This window comes from Pongo abelii, chromosome 3 (assembly GCF_028885655.2).
Source record: "Pongo abelii isolate AG06213 chromosome 3, NHGRI_mPonAbe1-v2.0_pri, whole genome shotgun sequence".
Lineage (NCBI taxonomy): Eukaryota > Metazoa > Chordata > Mammalia > Primates > Hominidae > Pongo > Pongo abelii.
In genome coordinates this window covers 60,775,444-60,790,349 of record NC_071988.2, presented here as the reverse complement: position 1 = coordinate 60,790,349, position 14,906 = coordinate 60,775,444, and the positions used below count along the sequence as shown (strand labels likewise).

Sequence of the window (14,906 nt, the reverse complement as noted above, 5' to 3'; positions counted from 1 at the left end):
AAAAAAAAAAAAAAAAACCAAGAAGATAATGTATAAGAAATTCCTTCATCAAAAAGGAAAAAAACACAATCAAACCTTTTTGCAGTTGTTTTAAAACTAACCAGTGAGTGAATGAGGGTGAGAAAGTGAAAACAGAGCTTTCTGCAACAGACCACCACTTCTCAGAGTACGAGATAGATATATATATATAAAACTAAACTAAAAAAAAAGTTCTTAGTTTTATTCTGGCCCTTATCTATCAGTTTAGAGCAGCAGATAATTGTATTTCCAAGACATAAGGGTGTCATTGTTCTTCCAATCAGAATCAGTCCTCCCAAAGGATGAGCACTTTAGCTCATGTAAAATTTTGAATTGATTATGGGTGAGAACCAGCCCTCTTTGCGCACCTTAATGATTCTATGCCTACACAAGAGAAATTTTAAGTTGTTTTTCAGTAATACATTTGTTCCTCAAAACCACATAATCACATCATTATTGCCCTTATCTGGTATTATTTAATCTTATAATTCTTTCACAGAAAAGCAACTATAGAAAACAGATATATGTAACCAGGAATCAAATTGTATTCATTAAAAAAAAAAAGAAAGAAAAAACCTATAACCATGAATACCAAGTATTTTCCTAAACTGGGTACTAAAACTCCAACCAGTGCTAAATATCTAAGTTAAAAAAAAAAAAAAAAAAAAAAAAAAAGCCTCTTTTTCTTCAGGCACACATTTAAAGGGAAGGAGAAAGGGGGATGAAAATTTCTTGAATAACTTTGGCAAAAAAAGTAAATATAGTGAAGTACAGTTCATACATATTTTCTACAGACCACCAGGCAACCCTAAAGACCTCTAGATTCTCCCCCACCCCCATGACAGAGTATCCAAAATAACAATTTTTTTTTTTTGAGACGGAGTCTCGCTCTGTCGCCCAGGCTGGAGTGCAGTGGCGTGATCTCTGCTCTCTGGAACCTAAGCCTCCCGGGTTCAAGCGATTCTCCTGCCTCAGCCTCCGGAGTAGCTAGGACTACAGGAGCGCATCACCACGCCCAGCTAATTTTTGTATTTTTAGTAGAGATGGGGTTTCACCATGTTGGCCAGGATGGTCTCGATCTCTTGACCTCGTGATCCGCCCGCCTCGGCCTCCCAAAGTGCTGGGATCACAGGCGTGAGCCACCGCGCCTGGCCACAACTTACAAGAATGTTACAAACTAATGTTGCTCACAACTACCACATAATCAAGAGTTTACTTTCTCCTTGGATTATATAACTAATTTTCTCAATAAATTTTTTTCTAAAAAACAAGAAATCTGTTATGGTCAACCCACAATTATCCAAGATTGGAGCTACGCAAGTTAAAAATATTCTTTTTGATGCTTCCCACATTCTCAGCTCTTTAGTAAACAAGGAATACACAAAATGTGAAACTGAAATTCAAGTATCTGGGACAATGAAAACAGTAAAAAGTACTTCTAATTTAAGTTTGGTGGAGGGAAAGCTAATCATTTGGAATGCGTTTATACATGTTGCACCCATTTTGCTGTTACGTGTTATTGCCAAGTTCCTTAACTGTAGTGTAAGTTGTTACTACTGTCTTGCCTTATGGAAACTGTAATACTTTCAGTAAGAATATCAAACCCAGGTTTGTTTTTCTTATCCTAGTGTAATAATTTATATCAACTTCCAGTTAAGTCGGGTAGTAAGAAAAGGAAAGATCACCGAAGCAAAGTAATTTTTTTTTTAACTCGAAGGGCTCTCCCAATTTTTCAAAATCAAGTGTATGGATCTTGGCATAGAGACACTACTCCCGTGTCCCCCTTTTGAAGAAGGGAGTTACTTTTTGTCATGTTATTACCAACGTTTTCATTTATTAGGCAAGACGTCTACCGATGAATCTTTTCCAGATGCACTATTCCCTAGGGTTGGCTTATTTTCACTTAATTTATATGAGATCTACTACCAGTAGTCATTCTCAACATCAACTACTCATCTTTCCCTGGGTCTGAAGTCTAGTATCCTCAAGTTCCCATGGCGATAACTACTTTCAAACCCATAATCTGCTCAATAGCTCTGCCCTTGCAAACAAAAGCTTGTGGTGGTTGGAGGCCCCGCGCGAAAACCTTTAGGTGTTGAAGGACCTGGACTGGCCGTGCCACGCCACACTAGCCTATTACAGGAGCAGCCACAGGCTCGGGGAGACTAGAACCCGCATGCAGTCGGGGAGGAGCCCTGACCCAGCTAGACCAAGCAAACCGGCGCTTTACAAGCTGGCCAGCCTCTGGATGGGTGCACAGACCGGGGTGCGGGGAGGCAGAGAGCCCCTAAAAGGCATAAGTGGCTGGGAGGGTGGGCAGGACAGGCTAAAGTTCATGGAAGCGAGGTGCCCCTCGTGCACGCCTAGGCAACCCGGTCGACGCCACAGGCAGGTACCGGTTCAGGTCGGAGAGGTCGGTCCTCTCCGCCCTCGGGCGCTCATGAGAATGCCGACTGCGGGAAGTGGCTCCGAGAGATGGAAACGCACGCCCCCGCCACCCCCACCCTGTTGCTCACCGGTGCTGCAGCCCCACGAGTCCCAGAGTGATCACATGCGGCACATCCAGCTGCGTGGGCCACTCTCCTGACGCGATGCACCCGAACACGCCACATTCCTCTCGGATCCCCAACTCCTCCAGCTCCATGTCGCCGCCGAAAGCACGTGGAAGGACCTGCCGCTGCGGCCAAGGTGTAAGCACCAACCAGCTGCCAGCTCCGCCAGACGAGCTCAGAAGCTCGCGCTCGCTACAGGCGCTTCCTTCCCGAGGGTGGCCCCAGCTACTGCGGCGGCGCGCGCTGTCCCTAGGTGGCGGGGCCAGCTCAGCCCTGCTCCGCCCCCTCCGAGCCCACCAACGAGCGAGGGCGGAGGGGAGGTCCCGCGGCTGAGGGGCGTGGTCACGGATGCTGTACGATGGAGCTAGCCTTCCCTTAAGAGGTGCCTGGAAAGCTGTATTTGCTGCACGTGGAAATCTCCGGTATTTTCCAGCACCCAACACTAGCGTAATGGGAGTAACGGACTTAACGTCATTTCTCTTTCAGAGCAGTTAGCCTTCATATGCCCTTCCCTGCATGCTTCCCCCAGGCCGTCGAGACTTGGTACGCTCCAACCTCTGAGCCGCTCCCGCAGCCGAGAAGGGGCCGGGGTATGCGAGCTTCCGCAGAGTGGGGAGGGGCAGCCAGTGCGCGCCACTTTTCTCCTGTCCCGGCACTGCGCCAGCGCGGGGCGGCCCGGAGGCGGGGTCGCGTCGCTGCGCCTGCGCGGCGGGAAGCCAGCGGGGCGTCGTTTCGTCCGACATCCACGTTTCAGTCTCCGCCTATACCCCTCCGGGTTCGGCCGCTGTAGCGAAGCTCGAAAAGAGTGGCGCAGGGTAGCGCGGCCCCGCCAGGGGGCGTGTCTGTGGGCCGCGCCTCCTTCCCCGCCCAGCGAAGCTCTCTGACCACCCCTCTTTTCTAGAGTTCTGTCTCGCTTCCCGGCGCAGTCGCAGCCCTCAGCCCACTCAGGATAATGGCGACAGCTGAGGGTAAGTAACAGGGATCCGGGCCCTTCGAGGTCTCCCTGACCCCCAGACCGTGAGCTCGCGGCCACGGGCGGGCCGCGAAACTCTGTCCGGCCTCCCTGCAGCCGCGCCTCTAGGCAGCCGCGTGGGCGCACACGTGGCCCAGGCGTTCCCGGGCCTCCCCGAACTTTACTGCCTCCGGGATGGGGAGAAGGAGCAAAGTAGAGGAGAACGAGAAATGGCCAAGGGGTGGAAAGGTGCCTGGAAGTATTATTTATAATCAATAGCTATTGCAAAATACAAGCAAATCAGTCTTGATTCGTCAAAACCTGAGTTTTGCTTTGCCCGTTAGGTTAATGACCTTTCTAAGAAGGTTAATAATTGAAACTTTTGAAAACCTGTCAAGAGGCCGGGCCTGGTGGCTCACGCCTGTAATCCCAGCACTTTGGGAGGCCAAGGCGGGCGGATCAGTCAGTAGTACGAGACCAGCCTGGCCAACATGGCGAAACCCCATCTCTTACTAAAAATACAAAAAATTAGCCGGACGTGGTGGCGCGCGCCTGTAATCCCAGCTACGCAGGAGGCTGAGGTAGGAGAATCGCTTGAACCCGGAGGCGGAGGTTGCAGTGAGCCGAGATCGCGCCACTGCACTCCAGCCTGGGCGACAAAGCGACACTCCGTCTCAAAAAAAAAAAAGAAAAAGTAAAACCTGTCCAGGGTGTGTGTGTGTGTAAGTAGTCTTCGATGCCATGGTTGTGTGTGTGTGCACGCGCGCGTGTTGAAGTAGTCTTTGATGCCGCGATAGCTTGGGGGGGTGTGTGTACGTGCGTGTGCTTGTTTAAGTAGTCTTTGATGTCATGGGTGTGTGTGTGTGTGTGCGCGCGCGTGTTGAAGTCTGATTCCATGATGGCTGGGGAGGGGGTGTGTTTTTAAGTAGTCTGATGCCATGATGGGGTGTGTGTGTGTGTGTTCCAGTAGTCTTTGATGCCATGATGGCTTTGAAGAACTCCAAAACCTTTAGGCAAAAAAGTTGCACTATCAGGAAAGATTGTTCTTGCTGTTTATGCTGGAAAAAAACAAACGTTGGTTTGTTCCACACACCCAGTTGCAATATGTATAGTGAGCCAAATTGCTTTTGTGGCTGCTGGGTACATTCTTTTCCACATAGAAAGTAACTGAATTTAGATTTTAAAAAGCTGTAGACTCAGGCCGGGCGCTGTGGCTCACGCCTGTAATCCCCAGCACTTTGGGAGGCCGAGGCGGGCGGATCACGAGGTCAGGAGATCGAGATCATCCCGGCCAACATGGTGAAACCCCGGCTCTACTAAAAATGCAAAAATTTGCTGGACTTGGTGGTGTATGCCTGTAATCCTAGCTACTTGGGAACCTGAGGCAGGAGAATCACTTGAACCGGAGAGTCAGAGGTTGCAGTGAGCCGGGATCGCGCCACCGCACTCCAGCCTGGCGACAGAGAGAGACTCTGTCTCAAAAAAAAAAAAAGCTGTAGACTCAGCAAAAAAGATTCAGATGATATTGAGTATCAACTCCCTAGAATCAAGGCAAGGACCAGAATTTTTCTCGCAATCATGGTACCTGTACCTCCAAAATGGCAAATCTCTAAAATCTTTGCTCTTCCACTTCTTTCCATTTGTGTACCGTTGGCAGGTTGATTTTTCTTAAATGTCACTTTTATGGTCTCTAAAAGGCAAAAGTGTTTCACTGGCATCTCTAGAGATGTTAAATCCAGTCTGCCAGTCTGAAATCCCTTTTCGTTCAAATCCTGAATACTGCTATCCTTTCTACCTCTTCAGCCCTAACTTTGATTTTTCTCTCCTGTGAATCCTTTAGCTATGTTCCAGTCAGGTTAATTCACCAAAGTTTGTTTTTTATTATATACATTTTATTTATATTATTTTTCCCAGAACATTGCTGGCTAATGGAAATATGATGTAAATTTGTCTTCTATGAGCCACATTTTAAAAACTAAAATAATAAAAAACTGGTGCAATGTGTTTATATATACATATGTGTGTATATATATATATATATATATATATATAAAGGTTTTTTTTTGTTTTTTTTTGTTTGTTTTGCTTTGTTTTTGTTTTTGAAATGGAGTCTCGCTCTGTGTGGCCCAGGCTGGAGTGCAGTGGCAAGATCTCAGCTCACTGCACCCTCCACTTCCCAGGTTCAAGTGATTCTCCTGCCTCAGCCCCCCAAATAGCTGGGATTACAGGCACGCTCCACCATACCCAGCTAATTTTTTTTTGTATTTTTTAGTAGAGTCAGGGTTTTGCCATGTTGGCCAAGCTGGTCTCAAACTCCTGACCTCAAGTGGTCTGCCTGTCTCAGCCTCCCAAAGTGCTGGGATTACAGGCGTGAGCCCGTTTTAATATATTTTATTTAACCCTATATACACAAAATACATTTCAACATGGAGTCAAGATGAAAAATTGTTTAGATATTTTACAATTTTTTATATCGAATGCAGCATATATTTTAACAAATGACATTTCAACTTGTAATAGCCACATTTCTAGTGGCTGCCTTATTGGACAGCAGAGTCCTAGAATTTTCTTATCCTTTGTGTAAATTCTGTGCTTTCCCAGACTCTTAAATTTCAATTCCATGAATCATTTTCAGTCCTCATCAATCTTTCCAGAATTCATCTACAAATTTATAGCAATCATTTTAGCACTTGCAGTGTATGTCACGTATGGTTGTTTCTTACGTTGTTTCTACCCATTAATTGAAATTCCTTCCCTATTTAATGGCTAAGTAATACAGATTCTACTAAACTAAGGGGAGGGGCATTAGATACAAACTTTGCCCAGGCTTACTGCATATTAATATATATAAATGTTGATTTCTTTATCTGATCTGAGCACTGTTTTTTTTGTTTTTGTTTTTGTTTTTTCTTGAGACGGAGTCTCCCTCTCTTGCCCAGGCTGGAGTGCAGTGGCACCATCTCAGCTCACTGCAACCTCTCCCTTTCAGGTTCAAGCGATTTTCCTGCCTCAGCCTCCCGAGTAGCAAGGATTACAGGCGTGCACCAACACATCCGGCTAATTTTTGTAATTTTAGTAGAGACAGGGTTTTACCATGTTGGTCAGCCTGGTCTTGAACTCCTAACCTCAAGTGATCTGCCCGCCTCGGCCTCCCAAAGTGCTGGGATTACAGGCATGAGCCACTGTTCCCGGCCCACTGTTCTTTACTCTTCCCTCTCTTTTATCCTCCATGATGAATTCTCAAAGCTACTATCTTAAATATCTTGCATCTTTGCCCACTACTCTTTCCTTAGACCAAGACATTTCTTTTTCTTTTCCTTTTCTTTATTGAGGCAGGGTCTCACTCTATCACCCAGGCTTGAGTGAAATAGTGCAAATCTTGGCCCACTGCAGCCTCGACCTCCCCGGGTAGCTGAGACTACAGGCATGCATCACCATGCTGGGCTAATTTTTGTTTTTTTGGTAGAGATGGGATTTTGCCATGTTGCCCAGGCTGGTCTTGAACTCCTGAGCTAAAGCAATCTGCCCTCCTTGGCTTCCTAAAGTGCTGAGATTACAGATGTGAGCCACTGCACCTGGCCAGACGTTTCTTGTTGAAGTTACTGCAACAGCATCCTAACTGGTCTTCCAAGCTCTAGCTTTTGTTCACTCACCCCTTCCTCCCTTCATTGTCCATACAGGAGCCATAATGATCTTTCCAAATACCGTTTTGCTTTAGCACTTAAAAGCCTTATAGCTCTTCTTAGGTTAAAGTCTAAACTCAATCAGCATGGCTTGTGAAACAAGAAGGATGTGTAGCAAAATGGAAGGGAAGTTTTCCAGGCCTAGGAAAGAAGAGATTGTCAGAAGCTAGGGGAAGGTTGTATAAGAATTAAAGATGTTGGAGTTCTAGATAGGAAATAGACAAATAAGAGTTTGGAGCAGTAAGCCAGGGCTGTATCTTAAAGAGACTTTTAAATCATGTTAATGAGTCTAGACATTACATTAGGGAGAGTAGAGATTCATCCTCTAGATTAGGTGCCCTACAGTGGCAACTGTTAACTAAATTACAACTACTTTGTTTAATGGTTACCTCCACTAGCTGGTGATGTGGCCCCGTCCAACTCTTAAGTCTTGTCTCCTGCCATTCTTTTCTACAACTTAGCTGCAGCCCCCACCCCTTCCCCTGCCCAACAGCAATGTACATATACCCAGAGCTCCAGCTCCAACCAGACTGAAGTTCTGCAATCCACTTTGACCACCTTGTATTTATTCATCAACACTACCTACCCCTTTCTCTCCTTTGGCTAAATTTTGATCATTCTTCAGATTTCAACCTGTCACTTTCTTGTAGACTTCCTTTTCTAATGTCTAGACTAGTCCCATAGTCTGTATTTATTGCATTCTATTATTATGATGTCTTATTTAATATCAGCTCCCCTCAGACTCAGGTCTCTTGAGAACAGGAATTATTATTTACTGGTACATCCCTTGGCACATGGATACACTGGGAAAATGTTGATACTGAGAGTGTTGTGGAAGTATGAGGGTTGATTTCTCTCTTTCGAAATTTTAAGTTCCTAAACATCTATTATCTTTACTCTTTCTCTAAATCATCCTTTTGTGTACTTCTTAGGTCTTGTGACCAGCATCAAAATTGGATTCCTTTGTGCTCACTTTCTCACAATTTGTTACAACTGTTAGTGAAGAGAAAGGATTAATGGGGGCAGGGACAGGATTAAGAAATAGAGAGGGATGCTTCCAAATGTGCTAACTTCAATGGGATGGCATGCCTTCTCTTGAATATTAACTTGAAATCAAGAAACTCATCTGGCTGAATGTTCCCATTTTGCCTACAAGAAAGCAAATATCAGCAAAAATCGCATATTTTTTCCTGCAAGATAGTTTAGATACTATACTGTGAGTGTGTCTGTGAAAACACTAGTATAGTTACATTACTTTAAGTGGGTCTTAATTAATTTTAATTCTAGTTCAGTTCTGCCATGAGAGGCAGGTTAATAGTGGAAAGAGCACAGGATTTGATGTCAGAGGAGTTAGGATTTTATCTACCTCTTATATTTCCTAACTGCATGACCCTCAACCCTTTTGTTTTCTGCTTTACTAATTTCTACAATTATTTATGTAATTAAAATTCTTCACAAAATCATATGAATCAAATGTGATATGAGAAATACATTGTAGAGTATATGGTTTTATACAGATGATTTAATTTTTATTAATATTACTTAATCACTGTATATTAACAGATTAATTGTTCTAGGTGATTTAGTCTTCAGCATTCAGGAAATTTCTGAATTTTGGTCTATTTCCATTTTATTTCCACAGTACTGAACATTGGTAAAAAATTGTATGAGGGTAAAACAAAAGAAGTCTACGAATTGTTAGATAGTCCAGGAAAAGTCCTCCTGCAGTCCAAGGACCAGATTACAGCAGGAAATGCAGCTAGAAAGAATCACCTGGAAGGAAAAGCTGCAATCTCAAATAAAATCACCAGTTGTATTTTTCAGTTATTACAGGAAGCAGGTAAGCAGCTCCCTCAAAGTCGCTTCTCTCACCTTCTCTGGTAAGCATGTTGATGTCTTTCATGTGAAGTCGGCATTAAGATGAACAACTTGTTTGCAGATGTCTCAAAAGCTAAGTGAATTTAAATCAAACCAAGAACTCTTAAACTTCACTATAACACCTTATTTGGTTTGGGATTATTAGTATCATTGAATTAAAAGGAATCTTAACAAGTTTGCTGTAATCTTTATCTGGCACATGCACTCTCTATGCAGCTTACCTCTCCAAGGCCATCTTCACTTTAAGGAATTTAACTATGAAGGAAACCCATTTTAATGTTAAGCAGTTCTAACAGATGAACTGAAATTTACTCCCTGTAATTCTGTACAAATGGTCTTTGTTCTGCCTCTGGGAGATAATACAGAATTTCAAATTCCTCTTCCACTTGAAAGCCCTGAAAAGTAGTTGAAGACAGCAACCAAACCTTCTCCTCCTGCCATTCCCCAAGTGAGATATTTGAACTAAAACCCCAGAGCGCCCTCCTGTTCAAAAACTGAAGGAAGGCTCTATTTTCAATAGAGAAATAGATTCAAAAGACCAAATGAAGATCAGAACATTGTGTGGTGGGTATTTGAAGCAAAGGGAAGGAAATTAGGATAAAGGGGTTTTCTGCAGGGATTTAGTCAGTTGCTGGTTGGTCTGTAGTATATGAAATTTCAGCTAGGAAAAGATTTGAACTCTTTCCGCACAGTGTAAATAGCCTCATTGCTTTGGATCATTCAACCTACGAAGGCTTACCTACGAAATAAAAGCTTTTTATCATTCTTACCAATTCTAATTTTATAATTTAATAACTTTCCTTACTTTTAATTCCAATATTCCCAGTTGCCCTTTCATTTCTTAGAGTTTCTAGTAGCACTAATCTTTCTTAAATTCAAAAGGGGATTTAATGCTTTTGTTTTCAGTTAAGTTAGATGTACCTGTCTTCCACAAAATAACAAGGTAATGTAATTTAAATACATTGTCAGTGCATTCCTGGAGTAGTTTTGTCTCTTCCAAAGTATCCTATTTCACAATTTTGATTAATGTGAAAAAAATATAATTGCAAACCTGGATTGTCATCTACATCATAAATTCCTCTATGTTGTGAAAGTGAGTGTATTGCTATAAATTTAAAGGATCTTCCAGAATTCCTAAGTTACAGAATCTAAGATTTTTATTTCAAGGTTTCTTGATTGGTAGCTTCCCAATGACTGAGGTAATTTCTAAAGAGAGCATCAAATTAATTTTGGGTTCCTTTTGCAATACCAATAAGTGTTCCATCTATTTATTTAATTAATTTATTTATTTATTTTAAGTCAGAATCTTGCTTTGTTGCCCAGGCTGGAGTGCAGTGGCACAATCTCAGATTACTGCAACCTCCATCTCCTGGGTTCAAGCGATTCTCATGCCTCAGCCTCCCAAGTAGCTGGGATTAGTTATAGGTGCATGCCACCATACCCGGCTAATTTTTGTATTTTTAGTAGAGACGAGGTTTTGCCATATTGGCCAGGCTGGTTTCAAACTGCTGGCCTTAGGTGATCCACCCGCATTGGCCTCCCAAAGTGCTGGGATTACAGGCGTGAGCCACCACAACCAGCCTGTTCCATTGATTTTTTTTTTTTTCTTCCCAAGTTTTAACTCTCCCCATTCACTTAAACATTTTTTAAAGTGCTTAACTCTTTAAAATGTTAGCAGTCAGAAGATTACTTTCTGTGTACCCTTGGTAGTTTCACATAGCTACGGGATTATATTAAGTAATGGAAGATAAAGCCTGACTTTTTATTTGCTTATTTAGTGTATTTTCTGAGTGTATTTACACTCATCCCATTATCCATTTCCAGAACTTTATAACAGGTAAATTAGAGTGACTCAGTTGTGTTATGTTTGTCCAGGACTTTCTGCTTTAACTCTGAAGAGTCCTGTGCTCAGGGGAACAGGGAAGGATGGTTACCTAAATGAAATACTCCAATAATTATCTTTAAACTACTTTATTTGGCACTTAACATAGCTAAAACTTAATTGGTTCACAGGAAATGTTGCAAGATATTTTCCAGATTTTATGTCTAGTACTATGAAACTAAGTAAACCTGAATTTTTTTAAATTTCTAAACAGACTAGTTTTAGGGTACATATTAGGAATTCCATTAAACCTTATGTAATTTTTACTTGCTTAGTCAAATAAATGCCTTATCTAGTTGGCCATCAGTGGTCTATTTAAAACTGTTTTCTTTACAACCAGGGTTGTGTTCCAAATTAAGGTAGAAAGTAGAGAGGAAAGGGCACCGGAATGAGAATCAGAAAATCAGGATTCTACTTTTCTCATTGTCACTCAGGAACAAACTGTAAAGGACTATATAAATAAGAAGTAATCTTTTTCCATGGAAATAGTATAACTGTGTTATAACTGTGTTATACAATTTGTGGATTTGGTTTTATTACTTAAAAATTAAAATCTGGCCTTCTTAGTGATGATGAAATCCCAATTTCCTCACAGAAACTCACTATAATTACATTAAGTGTAATAATAGTATATGAAGAATGGTACTACAGTTGCTAAACCACAGATGGGCATCTGGACCGATCTAAAAGAGGGACGGCCACAGGGACATATGTATTAGCTAGAATTACTATTCTAGCTAATATATGTTCATTGTAATCCAGAGTGTGTCAGTGACATAAACATTTTTTAGTAACCTGGATGAGAGTTTTGAGTTTTGTAGACAACTAAGATAAACAATGGGAATTTTTTTCTTACCATGCGCAGTCATGGAATTTGCTTTCATATTTAGCAGTATTAGAAGCCATCATTATGTCATCTAAACTGAGTCTCTTTTAGAAACTTTTAGGGATTTTTTGTGCAGAGATGATTACCGTAGCTTCATTATGTGCTTTTGGTTCTCCTTGGGGTTGGGGGGTCTCTCTAAGTAGAAGTTATCTTTATATTAAAAACAATAGAATTGGATACTACTATGTCCAGCTTGGTAGACAAATGAGCAAATATATGACTAATGATTAACAGACCTAGAAGAGAAGAGCTCTTGAAACCAAGGATGTAATTACCACCCCAAGTTGAGAATTGATTAAAGTCACCTGTCTATCCATGAGGCTGATCATTCATTAAAAGTTAAACAACAGATTACATCTAATTTTTTTTTAAAAAAAGGTTAAAATGACAGTTTTACTTCCCCTCTTTTCATTTTTTCCTTAGGGTTTCTGTTCATGCAACATACCACAATTCTTTCTCTTTTTCATTTGAGTCTTACGAGTCAGATTCAAAGGGAGGGCAGAGGAAATAGCGTAGGGTTTGGACAGTGCGTTTCAAGTCCAGGCTCCATTACCAAATGGCTACATGACCTAGTTTGTGAAATTACTTCTTTGAGCCTCTGTTTTTTTCACTGTAAAATGTATAAATAATAATACCTACTTCAAGGCCGGGCGCAGTGGCTCACACCTGTAATCCCAGCACCTTGGGAGACTGAGGTAAGCGGATCATGAGATCAGGAGTTCGAGACCAGTCTGACCAACATGATGAAACCCTGTCTCTACTAAAAATACAAAAATTAGCCAGGCGTGGTGGTGCACACCTGTAATCCCAGCTACTCAGGAGGCTGAGGCAGGAGAATCTCTTGAACCCAGGAGGCGGAGGTTGCAGTGAGCCAAGATCATGCCACTGCACTCCAGCCTGGGTGACACTTTGTCTCAAAAAAAAAACAAAAACCAAAAAACAAAAAACCTACCTCAAAATTTTATGCACAGTTATATGAGACAACATATATAAAACACTTAGCACAGTGGAGGGTTTCCATAAATAGAAGCTGCCTTCATAAATGGATGCACACATAACAGCAAAGATCCCCAATTCTTTCCTGATAATAAAAGTTAGACTAGAGGATTAGGTTGGGATTGGAAATAGTAATGCAGGCTGAAAATGAGCGTTATCTCAAACCCATGTAGGTTTCCAGGAGATATTTTAATTCATGTTAATGCTGTAGCATTACTTTGTACTGTGATGTAATAACACTTCCAGGAGAGGCAATACAGCAAAGTGGTTAAGTGGGCGGCCCCTAGAGACAGCGTAGGTTGGAAATCCTGCTTTACCTAATACTAGCTGACATTACTGTTGTATCTCAGTGTCCTTACCTGTTTTGTTGGATTGATCTTAATAGTATCTTATCAGATGTTATGAGGATTAAACAAAAAAGATGTATTTAAAATGGTTGGAACAATATCTGCCATAAAATAGGCTCCTGATATTTTTTAAAAGAAAATTGTGATAAATACATAAAATTTACCGGTTTGACCATTTTTAAGTGTCCAATTCAGTGGCATTATGTGCATTCACAATGTTGTACACTCATCCCATTATCCATTTCCAGAACTTTTTCTCATCCCAAACAAACTGTGTAGCATTAAACAATAACGATTCCTCCCACTCCTCAGCCCTTGGTAACTTCCATTCTCTTTTCTGTCTGAATTTGCCTATTCTAGTTACCTCATATAAGTTGAATCGTAAGTATTTGTTCTTTTGCATTTTGTGTTTTTCATTTAGCCTAGTGTTTTTAAGCTTCATCCATATTATATAGCATGGATGTATCAGGAATTTCGTTCCTTTTTATGGCTGAACAATACATTGTATGTATAGTCATGTGCTGCTTACTGTTTGAGTCAACAACTGACTGCATCTACATTAAATAAAGAGAAAAATTACACTTATTTTTGATAGAGGTTCTTTGTTTCTTGTAAAGGGTAGAGTTTCATTGTGCCTCAGATCTACCTTTTTACATATCATTTCAATACCTTTTTTAACTATGGTTATCAATATGTAGGTATTAAAACTGCCTTCACCAGAAAATGTGGGGAGACAGCTTTCATTGCACCCCAGTGTGAAATGATTCCAATTGAATGGGTTTGCAGAAGAATAGCAACTGGTTCTTTTCTCAAAAGAAATCCTGGTGTCAAGGAAGGATATAAGTTTTACCCACCTAAAGTGGAGTTGTTTTTCAAGGTAATTATCTTATGCCTCTATTTTATGTCTTACTGTAACACGGCAATAAATTTATAATTAGAAACTCTAAAGGTTTAAATATTCAAGCAAAGTTTTTGATATTTTGATATTGCAAATGTCATTCCAAAATTTGTCTTATCTAGTTGCCAATGTCAATAATGTACACTTCCATTAGCAATGATAAATCAAATTTTAAAAAGAAAGCATCTGAAAATCTTACCTTCGAACCAAGATGACTAACAGGAAGAAGAGAAAAGTAACATTTAATTAATTTTTTTAAAATTTAGTTGAAATCTTTTTATATTCTAATACAGGAAAACTATACTAACAATGTCTCTTGTAAGTGAAAATATATAAATAAAGGTTGTAAGAATCAGTGGTTATGAATTTTTGTAGGCTTTACTGCTTTAACCATCTTGATTTATGCTGTTAAGCATAGATCTGCTTGGGAAGCAATATCAGTGTTGCTTTTTAATCAATGAGTTATGTAACTTGTGTGTATTATGATTATATAGATCAAGAATTTATAAAGATATTGTCATATAAAGTTGGGACACTGCTTAGAATAAAATGAAATTATTTCATTTTTTTCACTTACCTCTTTGTCTGAAGTCTCTTGAATTATCAAATAATGTCCCTAAAAAATTATAGTGCTGTATAAATTGTAATAAAAAGTGAGGTCAGGAGGTTATGAGAACTGTGGTTTTGGAAAGATTTGATTGATTAAAATGTGCTTTGGCCTTCCTGTCATGTCTGATGACTGTTATTAAGGAAAAACAAAAATCACAAACTTAAATTCTGTTTAAATTGGTTTATAGAGGTTAAATTCTTTGAA

At 40.8% G+C, this 14,906-nt stretch overlaps 2 protein-coding genes across 6 annotated transcripts in view; one reads left to right on the top strand and one right to left on the bottom strand.

Moving 5' to 3' along the window:
- The window catches only part of PPAT (phosphoribosyl pyrophosphate amidotransferase), a 42,163-nt gene extending 39,410 nt beyond the window's left edge, over positions 1–2,753 (bottom strand). Inside the window, exon 1 of the mRNA XM_024246349.3 lies at positions 2,535–2,753. Coding sequence (XP_024102117.1) covers positions 2,535–2,662 — 128 coding nt within the window. The 5' untranslated portion in view covers positions 2,663–2,753. The remainder of the gene's footprint in view (positions 1–2,534) is intronic.
- PAICS (phosphoribosylaminoimidazole carboxylase and phosphoribosylaminoimidazolesuccinocarboxamide synthase) overlaps positions 1–14,906 on the top strand; it is a 50,859-nt gene that overhangs the window by 22,330 nt on the left and 13,623 nt on the right. For 2 of the 5 annotated variants that reach the window (XM_054553429.2, XM_054553427.2), the window contains exons 6-8: positions 3,472–3,538; positions 8,848–9,045; positions 13,893–14,071. In XM_054553429.2, coding sequence (XP_054409404.1) covers positions 3,472–3,538; positions 8,848–9,045; positions 13,893–14,071 — 444 coding nt within the window. 5 annotated transcript variants of the gene reach the window in all.